Here is a 17,500-nt window from a genome sequence, read left to right on the forward strand (position 1 = left end):
TGGGTGGGTGGACGGATGGATGGTGGGCGGACGGATGGATGGATGGATGGTTGGTTGGATGGGTGGGTGGACGGATGGGTAGGAGGATGAATGAGCAGGCAACCAGAGTCCTACAATTTTCACTGACTTGAACAAAGCACCGAATTCTTAATTTTATTTATAACATCAATAAGCACACTGGGGAAAAAAATCTCAATCAATGCTCTTAGCTTGTCTCTTTCCACACTTGGAAGTAGCCGTACTATCATTCCTTCAGCTTCTAAACTGCCAGTACGTTTTTAAAACTCAGAGCCTTAGATTAACAGCCATTTGCCTAGCTTTCCTTCTGCTGGTCCCTCCAAGGGCCCGCCCTCCCAGGGGGTGATGAGCCAACGAGCATGTGAGACTCAACAGCTGAGCTGTCCCCACTCCTGGCAGGACGGCCCATGGGCGGAGCAGCCGTGTAGGGAGCTCACACCCCATCGGGGAGAGGGCTGGTTCCAGGAGGCTCAGCGCGTTGGTTTTGGCCAAAAGCCACCTGCCAGAGCTCATCCCGTGTAAACAGAGCCAAGTGCTCCAACGAACCCAGCCTTTCCAGCAGATGCCACTCTCCCCTGCTCCTGTTCCCTGGGGGCTCATCAACACAGGAACTTGTGCCCAGGGACAGGCTCTGCCCACCTCTGTCTGCTGTGAGCTGAAACCACAGTGTTTCCGTGACAGGACCTCCCCGTCTCTGCTCCCTAATTATGTTGTCACCCACATCGCCCCTTCACTAAGAAAGGGACCACAGGAAAGGGCATACCAGGTGGCTGGCGAAATCCTTGAGAATTCCCATTTGTGGATAGAAAATCCCGTCAGCCTCTTCCCTACATGACCACTGCGTCCCCAGTCTGCCTGGCAGGGTCTGCGCCCCCAGAGTCCCCCATGGGGCCAAAGTCAAGAGCAGCAGGGAGCTGCCCACACTCCCCACATGGCAGTCACCTGCCACCCACCTCCTTCCCTACCTCAGGACGGTCCCTTCCGGAATTCTAGCCGACGTGGCACTGGTGACCTAGGCAAGCTCGCTCGCCCAGCAGCCTGCCCAGCCCATCACTCCGGGATCCCCTCCAGGGGCCCCCTGCACACTTCTTCCCCTGGGCCTCCTCCAAGGCTTGGTGGGGTCTGTGGTCGTCTCCCCACAGCTGGACTGTGCAAGCAGATCTGTCTTCCAAAAATGGCCGGGAACCACACAAGCCTCGTCGGTCCACATGTGCATTATCAAGACAGAAATACGACCTGGCCTCAGCATGTGGACAGAGCACGGCCACCCCGGTGCAGGTTACAAATGGGACCACGTGCTGACGGGAAGGGACAGCTCGTAAGGACCTTCCTGTCCAAACCTCCTTTAACCCTCTGAGCTCCTCAGAGGCCAGTGAGGTCCTTGCAGGGATGCGGTGAACCAGGGGAACTGAGGCAGCATCTAGCACTGAGAGTATGTCTCCCCGTGGACGCCGCTGTCCGAGAGTCCTCCCCCGACACATCTGGGGACTCACGGGACACTCACGGCCAGCCTGGCTGAGACGCGGCCCCCTCAGCCGTGCGTCACACGTACCGAGGACTTCTGCGTGCGCCACTGCAATTAACGACTGAGCCACCCAGGTACCCCAATGCCGCTGCAATTACATGCTGCAGGCCGACACGGGCCGCTGTTTCTCAGTAAACTAAGAATGTGTCACTTCCTTTAACAAGTAACAGCCTGAAATTTTGCTTCCCCAAATTTTAAACTATTTAACAAAGCTGGCTGGGACTTGTGTGTCACAATAACTCGGCTTTTTTACATGATACAAATATAGGGCATCTTCCATGAGAAAGAGTCAAAAAAGCCTGAATAACCCTTTGACCTTAGTGTTGTCCTGTTGGCGAACTCCACGTCTTACTTGTCAAACTCACGACAACTTGAGTTGCTCGTCCAGAGGCTTTTGCTTCTAGCTCCTGCCCCGACTGGAGGAACTCTCGGCCAAGGTCTCGCTGTTACTGCGACGGCTCTCCAGGAGAGTCCCTGCTCTGGGCAGGCGAGCTCAGGCCCCTCAGCCTGCACGGAGGCTCCGTCCCCAAGGCCAGCATCACTCAGTCTCTGCATGTTTTTCTAAGCTCGGTTCACACAAACCCCTTCCTTTCTTCTGTCCCAATCCATCTCTTGAGTCTCCAAACTGAGCGCCAGCTTAAGCATGTTCCCTAAGACAGAAGGAAAGTCGACACCCCTACCCTTGCTGGGCAGCTCCCCAACCCCTGTTGAGCTCAGAGCTCCTCTGGGCCAGCCCTGCAACGGGGGCAGGTCCCAGAAACACCCCCCAAGGCCGCGGTGCCCCTCCTCTTTCCCCAGACACTCATGGGCACGTTTGTTGTTGGGAAGTCCTGTGGGGACAAAATCCTGGGCATCGTCACCCAGCAGCAGGGCCGAAAAATGAGGGTTAGGGTTAGGGTTAGGCAGTCCGCCATAGTCCCGGGACCAGCGCCTGGTGTCCGGCACACGCTGGTGTGACAGGGCCTGAGGCAGCGGGGCCCCAGGGAGTGGCTGAGGCCCACCGGGGAGCTGCAGCCTTGGGGCACTTTCCATAACCAGTTTCAGGATGAAACGTAACCACGTGGGAGTCACTGCAGCAGGTGGTGTAGATGCTTCTCACCTCCAGAGGTCAACCGCTTCGGTGCTAACATGCTGACCTTGGGGCCCCGGGAACCCGAGTCTCCATCTGCGTCCGCCCACAGAAGAAATAACCTAGACAAGTCACCCCATAAATTCCTGGGCCTCTGTCTCCCGAGCGTCTGGAGCGAGGGCCCACCACGTCCTACGACGCTGTGACGAACACCCTGCAGAGCCTGTTTGCTCCTGGCCGAGGAAGGAAGTTCAGCTGCGTTTCGGTGCCTTTCCAGGTTCACGCGAGATCGCGGTGTGCACGCAAGGGCTTTCCCCGCATAGGCGAGGCGCGGCTGGACGCGGAGCTGCCCCCAGCGCGCATCTGGGGAACGCGACTGTGCGGGCGCTTGGCGCAGACCCAAGATGGTCCTGGGGTCCGCCACATGATGGTGTGGGGGGAGGCACGAACTCCCACCCCAGCCCCTGACAACCGCCAACAGCAACGTCCTAACGGGTTCCTCCCTCTTGGCCGGAAGCATCGCGCCCCAGAGACGCACGTCCAAATCAGACGGCTGCCCAGGGGCCACACCTGCAGCGGCCAGCCACGCCCGCCATGCCGAGGGACGTGTCAGCCCAGCCTCGGTGGCCCCCATGTGGACGCGCCCAGCTGCAGCAGTGACCCCCGAGGGCCCGTCCCCAGGGGCTGCCTGCGATCAGCTGCGTGATTTCCCCACGAAGCTCAGTGTCCCAAGAAGGGGCCCTCACCAACCGGGTCTAGATGGCAGGTCTGGGGGACACATGTGGACAAAATGTGTGTTATTACCATGGGCGCTAACACCAGGAACAAACAATTCTCAAGTTTGGAGAACAAAGTCTGAGAAAGCAAACACTAGCCGCACACGTCTCTGTCTCATCCGGACGACACGCTCGTACTTGGCGGATCACTTGCAGCCTGATGTGGCTCCCAGATTCCTCCACTTCCAACTGCTCCTGAAAAGTCATACAACGTCCAACAAGCTGCACCCTGTGGGGTCAAAACTTAGGTGCACACGCCCCGGGTTTGCAGGGGCTCCCGGACACGTGCTGTGGAGGCCCCAAGCTCTGCCGATGTCCTGCACCACGCCTGAACCCCGGTAACTGCTGCACACAGAAACAGCCCCCACCTCCAGCCCCAGGGACAAGCAGAGGGTGGGGCGCCTGCCGGCGGTGCCAGAGCAAAGGGACGGCCGGGGAGTGTTCGGAACGGCCTGGCCCCAGCTACCCTCGATCTCAAGAAACGGGCCATAAGCCTCCAATTCTTCAAAGGCTGTTTTGTTCCTAAATAACAAGGGCAGACGTTCCGTGTTTTCCAGGACTGTCTGTAATGGCCTTCCTGCAGATGCCGGGCCTGCTGGCAAGGGTGACGTGCCATCCACAGGGCCTGTAGGCCGGAGAGCCTGGGAGGGAACTCGTGTGGGGGCAACAAAGTGGGGCAGGAGGCCTGCTGGGGCCGGTCCCGCTCTCACCAGCCCGACGACAGGCCTCCGAGCCACGCGGGAGCCCACTCAGGCAAAGCAAAACCAGCCCCTGGGATGGGCACAGTCTTCTGGGGGCGGAAGCCCATGAAGGAGAGGGTCCAGGAGGGGGGCCTCTGTCCACAGGGATCGTCGGGGCAGGAGCTGCTTCCCTGAGAACCCAAGGAAGGAGATGGGTTGGGCCTGTGCAGGGTGGGGTATGCCCATACCCCAAGGTCACACAGGGAAGAGTGTGTGTGTGACTGCTCTCAGGGAAGCTGGGGGGGGGTCATGGGGGGCAAGGAGGCAGCTAGAGGCTCTCCTGGAGGTCACAGCCAGGATGTCACCTCCCCAGCCAAGGTACCCGCATCCCAGAGGCAAGTCACTGGGGGTAACGAGGTCCCCGTCCTTCCTCTCCACCCTCTTGCCAGGGCCCTCCTGAGACCCCTCGGGGCCACCCCAACAAGAGACAACCTGCAGCAGAGGCTTTCCTCTCCACAGGGATGACTGTCCCCACCCTGTCCCCAGGGAAGGGGGGGGGGTCTCAGGAAGACAGGTGTGCTTGGGAGGCTGGTGCGCAGCACTCCGAAGCCGACTGGACCCCTAAAGGCCCCCCTGCCACCACTGGGTCCCCCCATACCTGAGGACAGAGATGGAGGGAGACTGGGCAGAGTGGGCTCCTGTGAGCGCACGCATAGCCCAGGGGTCGCACACCTACACCGTGAGGCCCTCCAAGTGTGCCTCTGGCCTGTGCCCTGAGAGCTGTGAGTGCTGTCTGCAGACCCAGTGAATCCAGGTGCTTTGTGAAGAACCCGGCCTGGAATTTTCCCTGTACCACAGGCTGCAGCTGGCCTGGAGGGCCAGACACCCTGGCGCTGGGAAGCGGAGACACGGCTCTGCGCAGCAGGCCAGGCGGGGCGGGCTGCGTCTTTTGTCCAGAACCCTTTCCGGAAGCAAAGCCTGATTATCGAGATGGCATCCGGCGTCTGGAACCCGCCTGCCTTCAAGGATTTAAGTGGAAGGTGACTCCGCTGGGCTGGCCTCCGGGAGCTTAGGAGAATCCCAGCACAGACAGCCAGGGACCGTGTGGGACGCGGGACCGAAGACAAGCAAAGGAGAGGGAAATGCCACGCAGGGGAGTAACCGCGTGAGAGGAAACAGATAAGGGGAGAATCGAACTCGCCAGAGCCCTGCAGAGGAGGCCTTGTGGTGGCAACAATGGGGAGCCGGGCCCCAGGGGAGTGTCGGGGGAAGGCCATCTGCCCCCAAGAGGGAAGCAGGTGGGTGGCCAGGATGCCGGGGAGTCAGGAAGGCGCCCCAGGTCCCCTTCCTTTCCAGCACAGGTGTGTGATGACCCCTGGAACCAGGAAGGAGCCACTGTGCCGGTGGCTACCTGCTGTGAAGGTCACTTCCCCTCCCTAAGAGGAAGAGAGCCCGGCCTGCAACAGGCCAGACCAAGCAGGAATGCTCAGCCGGCAGTCCCAGCTCCGGCAATCCCAGCTCCGGCAATCCCAGCTCCGGCAATCCCAGCCCTGGCAGTCCCAGCCCTGGCAGTCCCAGCCCCGGCAGTCCCAGCTCCAGCAGGAGCCTCCGACACCAGAAAGTACTCAGCGGGGGGGAGCTGGCTCCCGCTGCTCCCGCCCACCCAACCTGGGGGGCGGGGCCGAGCTCTCCCCTGCGTTCTCACCAGGGTGCCCCCAGAACCTAGGAATGGGCCAGGAGGGCAGCACTGCCTTCTGCATCAGCAAGAAATCAGGAGGAAAGAGCAGCGTTGCCAGAGCCGGAGCCAGGCTGGAGGTCGTGTGGGGCTCCCGACGAGCCACGGGAGACAGGCTGCTTCCAGAGTCCCCCCGGATGGTGGGGAGGGTGACCGCCGTCCCTAGCCTGGCTGCTCCTGCCTTCCACACGCCAAAGGCCAAGTCCAGACCACGGAGCAAACATCCACACGAGAACAGGTTAAAATGAGGGGTCTGCAACCCAGCTGACCTCGACAGAAGACGCTGAGGGGTCTAACCTGGGAAGCAGGTAACTGAAGGGAAAGACGGGCTCCTGCAGCTGGGGCTGGTAAGGTGGACGGAACCTTGGAAAGATAGGGATGGCTTTGCTAGGAGCAAATGACAAATCCCCACTAGGGATAAAGGCCTGGGAGGCAAGGGCGGCCATGACCTCCCAGGCAGGAACGCACCCAGAGGGCACTGCTTTGCGTTAAAATGCAGTATCTTAAGCAGGCTTTCCTTTTCTTGCCTTTGTAGCAGACATTTGTAAATAAAGTTATAATTAAAACATAAAAGCCATTAAAACCAGGGAGGGGATTAAAGCTCTGGGAAGGAGGACACTATGGTTAAAGCATAGTGTGTCCAGGCAACAAGGAAAAGCCAGGCCAGGGCCTTGGCGAGTGCAACCTGACTGGGCAGGGACTGGTTGGGGGTGGGGTAGCCCTGTCTCCCCGAACTCCTGTCACCTGTAAGCCCTATCCCATGGTCTGTGGACGCCAGCACCTGTCACACAATTCTACAGCTGCCTGGTGGCCAGCCTCACGGCCCTGCCTCCGGACCCTCAGCAAGCCTCTGCCAGGAATGACTCATGGGGCCACCAGGATTCATCAGTCCAGAAACCGGAAGACAGGCCAGAGAAGACCAGCAACCCTGTTCCTTACAGCAACAGTGAGGAGCACTTCCCAGAGCAGCCCCATGGTAAGGACCGGCCCAAGGAGAACCATTGGTGGCTGGCCATCCTGGGAAGGCTGTCTTCAGAAGGGGCCGCAAAGGGGTTGTCATGCCAATGGATGAGAAATACAAGTGAAAATAGAAACCTGTACGGGCCACACACGCCTGTCCATGTATCACAAGGTTTCTTTCAATCCCAGAATTCCTGAGAAGAACCATTCCGGGAGAACCAAACCCCACTGTGCCATCACCCTGACCTCACGGTACAAAGTGCATCCAGTTTCCACACTCCCAGCTTCCAAAGGCATTTGTCCCGGAACAGATAATGCACACAGGGTCCCGTGGGTCCCCTCCGGCAAGACGGCAGACTCCTAAGCCGATGCCCAGTCCACACTCGGGCTGTTCCCCGCAGCCGGCCCCTAGCCGCCCCACAGTCCCCAAGGACATTATTAACAGAAATGTGTCCTGAACCAGCACAGCCCAGCTCCTGAAGTCACCAGCTGCTTCGAGAGAGCACCTCGCTGAGAGGTGTCCACGCAGGTCGCCCTGGCCGGGCCCCCTGACCCCAGCCCTCCTGCCCAGCCCTCCCACATATGTTCTGGTCCTATTCCTGTGGGGTATTTTGGGACCTGCTGTAGCAAGCCGTTCCAGACTCCGTATCTCTCAGTTCCCCTTTCAAGCACACACTCCGCCCCCCGCCCCAGGCGGCTGGGGGCTGTGGGCAGCCCACACCTCACTTCCAGTCCAGCTGGGGTGCAGGAGCAGGAAACGGTTTGGCTTTTTAAACATCGCAGTTGTTTCACGTCTTAAAGCCCAGAGGGGCTGTGTGCCTCTCCCTCAAAGGACTGCCTTCAGCGGTGCTGTGGCCCAGCCGCTGTTATCACTGCCTCTTGTTTCTGTTAGGGTGGTGACTTCAGGGTCCTGAGATCAAGCCCTGGCAGGGCCCGGGGCTCAGCCGGAGTCTGCCTGACATTCTTTTTCTCTCTTTCTCGCTCAAATAAGTAAATCTTTGAATAAATAAAGTGGCTGCCTCCAGAGGCCTGCTGGGGGAGATAACTGAGGACCCACTTACACATCTGCCAACAGCTGTGGGAGCACCCGGAGTCACCAGGAGGCCTGGGGCTCAGAAGCCACGGAGGAGGCTGGAGGGTGGGGCTGGGGGACCCCTCTGACCCTGCGTGCCCACCATTCCTGAAGGCTTCTGGGTGGGAGCCTTTCCTGCGGCGTGGTCCCCCCACCCCGACATAAACGGCTCCCCGCGCAGTCGGGGAAGGGAAGCCTGCGTGGGGAGCGGCCCCGAGGCTCCCCAGCTGCGCGCACGGTCCCTGCGTTCCCTGGGCGGCGCGGCGGGGCCCAAACCGAACCGACCCCCAGGCGCCCGCGCGCTCACCGTCTCGGGGTCGTTCTCGAACACCTCGCGGGCCTCCTCCTGGCTGCACAGCTCCTCGATGCATTCCCTCTCCAGGTGGCCCTGCTTGGCCTCCTCGAAGACCTGGTAGGCGCGTCGCTGCCGGGGCCGCAGGAACTGCGCCGCCTCGCGCGCCCGCAGCATCACGGCTGCCAGGACGCGGGTGGGAGGACGGCGCCGGGAGAGAGCGGGGGACGGAACGGGGGACACGCCGTCAAGCCCGCCCCGCACGCGCCGGCCTCCCTCCCGGCCGCCTGCCCCGGGGATGCTGCTGCAGCGCGCGGGCCGGGGGGCGCGGGGGGCCGCGACGCGGGGTGCGGGGGTCGCGAGGCCGGGACGCGGGATGCGGCGGGCGCGGGCGGCCGGGACGCGGGCTGCGGGGGACGAGGGGGGGGCGGGACGCGGGGTGCGGGGGTGCGGAGCCCAGTATGAGGGGGGCGCGGGGCCGGGACGCGGGGTGCTGGAGGGCGCGGGGAGCGGGCACCGGCGCTGCCCGGGCACTGGGGGCGGTGGGTCCTTGGCGGGCAGGGAAGGGGACTCCCGGGCCGGCCGGCACCGCGGCCCCGCTGGGAACTCACTGTGCGCGGACTCCGAGGCCAGCAGGAGCAGCAGCAGCGCGGTGCCCAGGGCGGCGGCGGGCCCGGGCGGCGGCGGCATGGCGGGGCCGGGCCGGGCCGGGGCGAGCGCGGGGCGAGGGCCGCGGGGGACGAGGGCCGGGCCGGGAGCGCGCGCTCAGAGCACCCGGGAGGCCGTGGCGAGCCGCGGGCGCCGCGGGGCGGTGGCTCCGGTCATCCCGTGCGGGCGGCTCTGAAGGTCACATCGCGGCGGCGGCGGCGGCGGCACCTCTGCGCTCGCGGCCGGGGCTGGGGCGGGGCGCGCGGGCAGGACCGGCCTCGGGGCCGCGCGGGGGCGGGGCGCGCCGGTTTCCACCCGCGCCCGGCGCGGGAGCGGGTTTTCGCGGCGGAGACCCCGGGGCAGCCGGGCCCCCGGACGGGGCTGCTTCGAGCGGGGCGTCCCGGGGACAGAGCTGCCCCCAGATCGCGGCGCAGGTCATTGGCTCGGGGCGAGGGCCTACGGGGCGAAGTAAGAGCGAAGTGCGGGGGGGCACCGGCCGCGCTCGCCCCCAGCCCTCGCCGGCGCATCCCGAATGCCCGGCATCGTTTCTGGGGTCTCGAGACTAAAAACCTCCGAAGAAGAGAGAAGCTGATGTCACGCCGAATCCCCGCGAGGTCGGGGCGTGAGATGGAAGGAGCCCCTTTTGGGATCTGTTTCCCATAGCGACGACACTGAAAACCTTGAGGTTTCCCAGTACGTAGTTCAGCCGAAAGCAGCGCCGTGCCGGGACTCCGCAGCGTCAAGGGCGACACACACGCGCGCACACACGCGCGCACACACGCGCGCACACACGCGCGCACACACGCGCGCACACACGGGGTCGGAGCGTTGTGGGGCCCAGCAGGCAGGGAGCCCAGCGGCGCGGGAGCGGAGGCCTGGACACCGTCCTCCCAGGGCCCGGTGCGCACCTGCCCCACCCCCCCAAATGCGGGGTCACTGTACTTGAGGGCTCAACACTGAGAGTCCAGACCTCAGTTTCTCCTCACCTTCTGTAATGGGGGAACGAAAGGTCATCGCTGTGGAGGCTTTGAGGTCAAGGTCTGAAGGTGGGGTCAATGACCATTAATATGTTAAATTCCGGGAGGCGAACTTTGATGAGAGGCTCTCCAAAGCGCATTAACAATTTAATAGGTAGGTCGTGGGCGCTTGTGATCCGCAGCTACAAAGCTCTCCCTCCTCGGCCCGCCGGTGATGAAAGGGTCCTGCATTGCCCTGGGCCGAGAAAGAACAGCGCGTTAATTTTCCTGCTTGTTGTTCTTAAGGAGAAGCGCTGGTTTCAAGAATCAGGGTGGGGCCGTACATTCTCCAGTGCGTATTTACGCAGATCTTTGATTAGTTCATGGCACTTGTTATTTCCCAGAGTTCCAGAACCCCGGCCCGTGGGTAGATTTCAGGAAGTGTGTGCAATTACTTCTTACTGGTGTGTGTTTGGTGAAGAGAGTTTGTAGAGTTCTTGGAATTCTCTGAGTCTGATCCCAGTGAGAGTGTGTCCCTCTGTGTCTCTCTGGGAGGGACACTGGGTGTGGACTCACCGCTTCAGGTGACCACGCATCAGCATGATACCTATGGGAAGGGGCCTTTACCTGTTGGCCTGGACCTCAATGCCCCTCCTGCCCTTTCCTATTCACCCCTTGTACCGAGCTGGTATCTCCAAATCCGACACCTCCCGTTACGCAGAGACTGGGTTTAATAAAATGCCTTCACAGTCACCCATTTTGGTCACAGCAGAAAGCAAATGCAGGGAACAAGGGAAGAGTGTCTGGCCCAAGCTAACCCTGTTACTAATGTAGAAAATTCGCTCTAAGGCAGAAATAGAAAATAGTTAAGAAACCATTTGGATAATGATTTCCAAAACTGGAAAGAGCTGTCAGGCACTCTATCACATAGCCTGAAATAACAAAGATGTCATGGCCAGCTTGCCTCCACAAGGGGAAGGTGACACACCTGGCAACAGACCTGCCGTATGGACCATCGGCCGGTCTGTGGTCAGAGATGGAAAGTCAGTGGTCCTCTAGCCAGGGATAAAGTGGGGTCAAAGTGGGGGTTTAGAAAATGACGTATTTGTGGGGAAATAAAAGTTCCTCCCTCCCCTTTCCACCGTCACATCTGTGGGTGGCGATGACTTCAGGGCGCTAAGACCATTCACTTACGTATCTGTCAATAAATCGAGTTGGGTCCTTGCCATTTTGTCTTAAAAGGCAGCGAGCGGGCCGATGACCAAACCAATCATACTGGGTTTTCTTGGCTTTTCAATCAGCCTTATTGAGGCATACAGAAATATACTAAGCTGCATAATAAGTTTTGACATCTGTGGTAAACGCGCACATCTGTAAAACACCCCCATGATCAACATGAGAACAGAGCCGTCACCTCAGAACCTTTCCCAATTCTTCCGAGCCGAGCGTCGTGGCTGTACCTCACCCTGTTCTGGGCACAATCACTGACCCACTTCCTGGCGCTACAGAGCACTTTGCCATCTCCGGGCTCTTGCTCAACAGGAATCGGACAGAACATGCTTTTTTGTCTTGCACAAGGCGTGCTCACTTGCAGACTCCCCCGCAGCGGGCCCGTATCAGTGGTGCACACTCTCTTTCCTTTCTTGGTCGGGAGTGTTCCACGGGACGGGTGGGTAAGTGCCCCCCGCTGCTGGCCTTTGGCTCGTGTCCAGTTGTTATGGACAGAGCAGCTGCGAGCGAGCGTGTGTAAACTGTCGTGGGCGCATAAGCTTTAATTTCTCGGGCGGAAATACCGAGCACGGAACATCAGACTGTACCGTAGGTATTTAACTTTTTAAGAAACAGACAAACTTTTTCAAAGGGAATTACCATTTTATGTTTCCACCAGAGTCTCTGGGGGTTTCAGGACGTCTCAGCCGCACTTGCCATGGTTGGTCTGTTTAATTTTAGCTGTCCTAGCCAGTCTGCTGTGGTATTCCCTTGTGACGTGAATTTGCATTTTTCTAATAACTAATAATGACCAAATTTTAATGTGCTTACTGCCATCCAAATATTTTTGGTGAAATGTCCATTTTTATTTCATGATCTTTTGTCTTTTACTTGGGCTTGTTGCTTTTCCAATTATTGACATTGACTTATTTTCTGAGTTTTAAGAGTTCTTTAAATCTTCTGGAAAAAAAAAAAGAGTTCTTTAAATCTTCTGGACACGAGTCCTGGGTCAGGTTGTGATTTGTAAGTATTTATTCCAGACCGTGACATGGTTTTTCATTCTATTAAACAATCAAGCTCTGTGCGTTCTCTTCTTAATTTTGAAGTACAGTTTATTATTATTTTTATTATTTTTAATGAGTTCTCCTCTTCAAATTATATTTGCCTAACCCCAGGTCACAAATATTTTCTTCCAGAAGTTTTATAGATTTATATTTTACATTTAGAACTGTGATCCACTTTGAATTCATTCCCAGATATTTCATATTTTACATCCTATTATATATGGAATTTTACAGTTTCCATTTCTGGTAGTTTAAATATTTGCTTTTTCAATATTTATCTTTTATCCCACAACTTTGCTTAATTAAACTACTAGTTTCAATGCTTTTGGTAGTTTCAATATCAATAGAATTTTTTACATAGATGATCATGTTGTCTGTAAATATAGCAAATCAACTTTCAAATCTGGGCGCTGTTACGTCTTTTCTTGTCTTATTGACTGTCTAGCGACCTCCGCGATGTTGACTAGAAATGGCGGCAGAGGACCCTGATGCAGACAGTTCAGTCTTTGACCGTTCGCTGTCGCTTTTTATAGATGCTTTTCGTCGAGATGAGGTTCTGTCTGTAATGTTCTGAGTTTTTTTTTCGTTAGAAATAGATACTGGGGCGGGCGCCTGGGTGGCTCAGTGGGTTAAAGCCTCTGCCTTCAGCTCAGGTCATGGTCCCAGGGTCCTGGGATCGAGGCCCGCATCGGGCTCTCTGCTCAGCAGGGAGCCTGCTTCCTCCCCTTTCTCTCTCTGCCTGCCTCTCTGCCTACTTGTGGTCTCTGTCTGTCAAATAAATAAATAAAATCTTTAAAAAAAAAAAAAAAGAAATAGATACTGGGTTTTGGCAAATGGTTTTTCTGCATCTGTTGAAACAATCATATTTTTTTTTCTTTTTCCACTCATTAATATGTGAGTCACCTTGATTGATTTTCGAATGTTAAGTGTCACGATGTATTGTTTTGCTAATAGCGGAGCGTTTATGAGCGTATTTTCTTTTCCTGGGTTGTCTTTATCAGGTTTGACCGAGAAGTTCTGGCCCAACAGGACAAGTTAAGTGCTTCCTTCTCCTCCGTTTAAGGGGAAGAGTTTTGTGGAATTTGTGTTATTTATTCCTTAAATGACTGACGAAATTCATCAGTAATGCCATGCAGACCTGGAACTTTCTTTGTGGGAAGGTACGAATTCAGCTTCTCTCACGGACTCACGGGTGTTTGGGTCACCTGTTTCTTCACGAGGGGTTTGTGTAAACACTTGCCGCTCGCCCAGGTTGTTGACTGCGCCGGCGTGAAGTTACTCGTGAGAGTCGGTTGCATTTGTAGAGCCGCCGTGATGACACCTCTCTCGTGCTCAGTAATGACAATTCGTGTCTTTTCTCTTTTTGTCCGCCTCATTCTGGCCAGAGATTCGACAGTTGTATTGATCGCAAATAACCAGCTTTTGGTTTAATGTTACTTCTCTATTATTTTTCAGTTTTCTATGTTATCATTATCCAATCTCATTTTTATATTTTTTCTTCTGTTTACACCGCATTTCATTTTCTTTTCTTTATCGAGTTTCTTAAGATAGAAGCTGAGATCATCGATTTGAAACCCTGTCTCTTTTCTAATACAAATCTTCTTCAGTTTACAATGGGGTTATGCCCTGATAAACCCAGCATACACTGGAAATATCATAAGTTAAAAATGCTTGTAATACACCTAAGCTACTGGCCATGATAGCTGAGTCTGGCCCTCCTTCGTCTCCTTGCAGTGATCGCCTGAAGACCTGGGGGCGGGGTCTGCGCAGGCCGCTGCTTGGCCCTCTCCTTCTCGGGGCCGCGGCCGCTCCACACAGGTGGTCTCGCCACGCCCAGCAATCTCACCTGTCTGTCCCGCCAGTGACCTTGGCAATCCCAGGGCGACCTCATTTACTTCCTGTCCCTCCTTCGTTGTCTAATTTCCAGTTGTCCCAGGCAAGGATAAATCTAGTCTCTCTGACTCTATCTTGTCCAGGAACAGAAGTCCCCAGGCATATTTTAATGAAGGGTTTTTTAAAAATCATGTTTTGCAACCCACTGGTTTAGTGGTCTTTGTTTTCGATGTTATTCATTTATTTATTTATTTATGGAGACCGCAAGGGTCGGAGGAGAGGTGGAGAGAGAGGGAGAGAGGCCCCCAGCAGACTGTCCACTGAGCGTGGAGCCCAGCGTGGGACTCGATCCCACAACCCTGAGACCACAACCCAAGTGGAAATAAAGAGTTGGATGCCCCGGCTAACTCAGCCACCCCTAGTGGTGCCCCTGGAGGGTTTTTAACTTAATAGAACTTAGTGTCTTGTTAACCAGTGGTTTTTAATGAGCCCGAAGAGCATAGAGGCTCTCTGAGTTTTACTGGATGTGAGTTCTTGATCTCTGCAACAGCTGATTTTGTGAGTGTGGACTGGATCACGATGTAAAGTGTATTTATTACTGTGGACTATGGTCAGAACGTTTGGAAACACTCCTTCCCGAGGTGGATGAAGGTGGGCAGCCCTCACTAAGATAAAAGTCCTTTCGTGGATAAGTTGTCTGGGCTCTTCCTTGAGGGGGACCAACTTGTTCCAGTTTTTCAAGGATGTTCCCAGTTTTAAAATCAAAAGTCCTAGGTCCCAGAGCCCGTCAGCCCGGGGCATCCCAAGATGGTTACTGCCTCCTTGGAGATCCCTTTGCAGCCTGTGACTTAGAACGGGTTTTGTGCCAAATGTTCCCACAGAAGTGGTTTTATGGAATGCCTCAGAAACAGCGTGTGTCCAGGTAAGGTTGCCTGTTCCAGCCCGGTCAGCTCCTTCATCGGAAACATACAGCGTCAGGCTCACCTGAGACCCAGGCCCGGTGCTGGTGAGTGTACAGCCGGACAGGCCGGGAGGAGGTGTGCGCCGGCAAGAGAGGGACCTTGGGCCCAACAGATACACTTACCTCCTCCACGAAGAGAGATCTTGGACAAGCCACTTTTCTTCTTCACCCCAAATTTCCTTACTTGGGGCACGCCTGGCCGGCTCAGTCTGTAGAGCACGTGACTCTTGATCTCGGGGTCATGAGTTTGAGCCGCATGTTGGGTATAGAGATGACTTAAAAAGATTTCCTTATCTACAAAATAGCATAGCTTCCTGAGTCCTGGTCCTCCCTGCGACAATTCCGTGACGGTGGCTGGGGGCTCCCTGTCCGGGCTTCCCTGGCCTGGCTGTGGCCGCGCAGCTCCCACTCCTGACTCCCTGCGCGTCTTAGGAGAGAAGAGTGGAGCGACGGTGTCTCTGCTGGCCTGTCTGACAAAGGAGCACGGAGCTGGAGGGCTCCCGCTAACCTGTCCCGAGACGCTCCTGCCTTCGGACCGGCACAGAACTGCCACGTTAGCAGCCTGGACAAGGGAGCCTCGTGGAGGCGGAGGACCGCCGCTAGGGCGTGGGTGTTGCTGGGCAGATAGGGCTGCTGTGCCCCAGACAGTCAGGTGGGGTCACCTCTGGGACCTGCAGGTCCTGGAAGGAAGCATTGCAGAGCCTCCTGTCTTGCCGCGGTCACCCCGATGCACTGCCCTCTCTTGTCGCTGCCCAGAGCTGCCCAGAGACTGTGCCTCGTGGGGACGTGTCCCGCCTTACCCAGACCCGGCACAGGCGTGCTGCAGGTGGGGGTGTGCTGTTGGGTCACTGGCCAGCCTGGCTGCGCTGACCTCCGGGTTCTGGCTACACCAGGCCCCAGCCTCTCGCCTTCCCGCGGGTCACGTTGCCTGTGTGAGCGGCAGGGACGGTGCAGCCACCAAGGCTGGCAACGTCCTCGCGCCTGGGGACCCCTCAGGCAGGCCTCGGGCTGCGATGGCGGCGGAGTCCCCAACCCAGCCCGGCCCCGTGAGCACGCACCTCGGGCTGGGACAGTCCTTCAGGGCGGGACAGAGCTCTGGAAAGGGAAAGTGCGAGGCAGGCAGCATGCAGTGGCGCCCCTTACCTAGAAGAAGAGCGTTTGGTGCTGGCGGCGTGCGTCAGTGCACCGTAATATGAAAGCTGGCGTTTTTAGAGCTTCCAGAACAATAACTTTTTCAGAAAAATTTCTCCCCTCTGGTTGATATAAATATTTTTTGGAAAAGTGCAGAAGTTGGCGTAATGACCGGAAATGTGGGCATGATTTTGTGGGGTTTCTGCTGCTCCTTCCAGCAGAGACTGTCCGACGGAATGACAGTTTATACAACTTCCTCGCCTGGCTTCTGCCCTGCCCCACACAACTAGCACAACTACGCGTGTGCTTCCCGTGTTATTATGGTGACAAAGATACACATTTGCAGAGCCCCCTTGAAAATGTTCATCCTTTTATACCCAGTTAGTGTCTGCAATGATTACGTTAGCAAGTAACTTAATACACTTCACTAGACCTTACATCGGAGTAACGGTCCCCGCTCGGGGATGCTGCTCGGTCCTGCTCGGTCCCAGCTGCTGGGGGTCCCTTACGGTCTGACTATAGGAAGGATCCGGGAAGGATCTGCTCTTGTCTCCTCGGGGATCAAGGCAGCTGGGCCTGTAGAAGAAGAGCAGGGAGGGCTGGTGGCAGACCGCAGTGGAGGCCTGTGAAATCAGGGTGTAGGAAAGAAGGGAAGGCCGCGTGGGGGCTCTCGGTGGCTGAGAGCCGCTGTTCACTGTGAGTTGGTGCGGGAGAGAGGAGCGAGCAGGGCTGTGGTCCCCGCCCGTGGGGCAAGCTCGCACACCCGTCCGCACCTGCGCTGGTCTCCCATCCCCTGCTCGTGGCTCCCAGTATTGTTGTGGGATACAACCACCCGTTCTGTTGCTATTTGTTGGACTACTGACGCTTTCAGGACTCTCCAGGGTGCTGGTGTCGGCCCTGCCCCGGGACGTCAGAGACGTGGCTGCTCCCCTCGGCTTCCGGCACTCGGCCCAGCTCTCTGGTCAGTAGGGGCAGATGCTGGGCGGCAGCGCAGGCAGGGCCCCCTCAGCCCTGGGAGTGGTTGGGCCCCCAGCGGAGAAGTGACGGCTTACATTTGCTCAGATCTCCACATTCCCCAAGACTGACGTATCCCGCTGTCGGCCGTGGCTCTGCGGACAGGAGGCAGGAAGATGTGGGATTCTCCCCAGCGGACAGATGAGAGACCTGGGGCCCCGGGGCCACACACACACGCACTTCCCTGTGTCATTAGCAACCCGCGAGCTCTGGGGCACGCTGGCTTCTTGACCTCCGGCGACCCTGCTCTTTGTGCGGTGACCGGGACAGCTTTCTGCCGTGTGTGTGTTGTTTTACCTCATGGTCCCGTGATGCACGGCCAGACTCCTTCTGCCTCGTCAAGGGCCTGTGTGCTGGTGGGCAGGTGGGACCAGCGGTCCTGTGTCTGTGGGAACCGCCTATCCCTACCTCGGTGTCTCCGTTTGTAAAAGGGGCCATCAGTGCCGTGCTGGGAATGGGAACAGTGAGTGCAGACGGAGCCCTTGGCTGAGGGCCTGGGTTCAGCACTCACCACGTTACCCGTTCCGGTGACCACTGTTCTGACCGTTATTGTCACA

General features: G+C 57.3%; 1 protein-coding gene across 3 annotated transcripts in view; it reads right to left on the reverse strand.

Moving 5' to 3' along the window:
* LOC111147090 (growth arrest specific 6) overlaps positions 1 to 9,004 on the reverse strand; it is a 32,661-nt gene extending 23,657 nt beyond the window's left edge. For all 3 annotated transcript variants that reach the window (XM_022502977.1, XM_022502976.1, XM_022502978.1), the window contains exons 1-2: positions 8,739 to 9,004; positions 8,143 to 8,309 (exon numbers count right to left, since the gene is read on the reverse strand). In XM_022502977.1, coding sequence (XP_022358685.1) covers positions 8,143 to 8,309; positions 8,739 to 8,817 — 246 coding nt within the window. In that variant the 5' untranslated portion in view covers positions 8,818 to 9,004. The remainder of the gene's footprint in view (positions 1 to 8,142; positions 8,310 to 8,738) is intronic.
* Positions 9,005 to 17,500: the final 8,496 nt, after the last annotated feature.

Source organism: Enhydra lutris, unplaced genomic scaffold (genome assembly GCF_002288905.1).
Source record: "Enhydra lutris kenyoni isolate GAN:26980312 unplaced genomic scaffold, ASM228890v2 scaffoldscaffold15, whole genome shotgun sequence".
Lineage (NCBI taxonomy): Eukaryota > Metazoa > Chordata > Mammalia > Carnivora > Mustelidae > Enhydra > Enhydra lutris.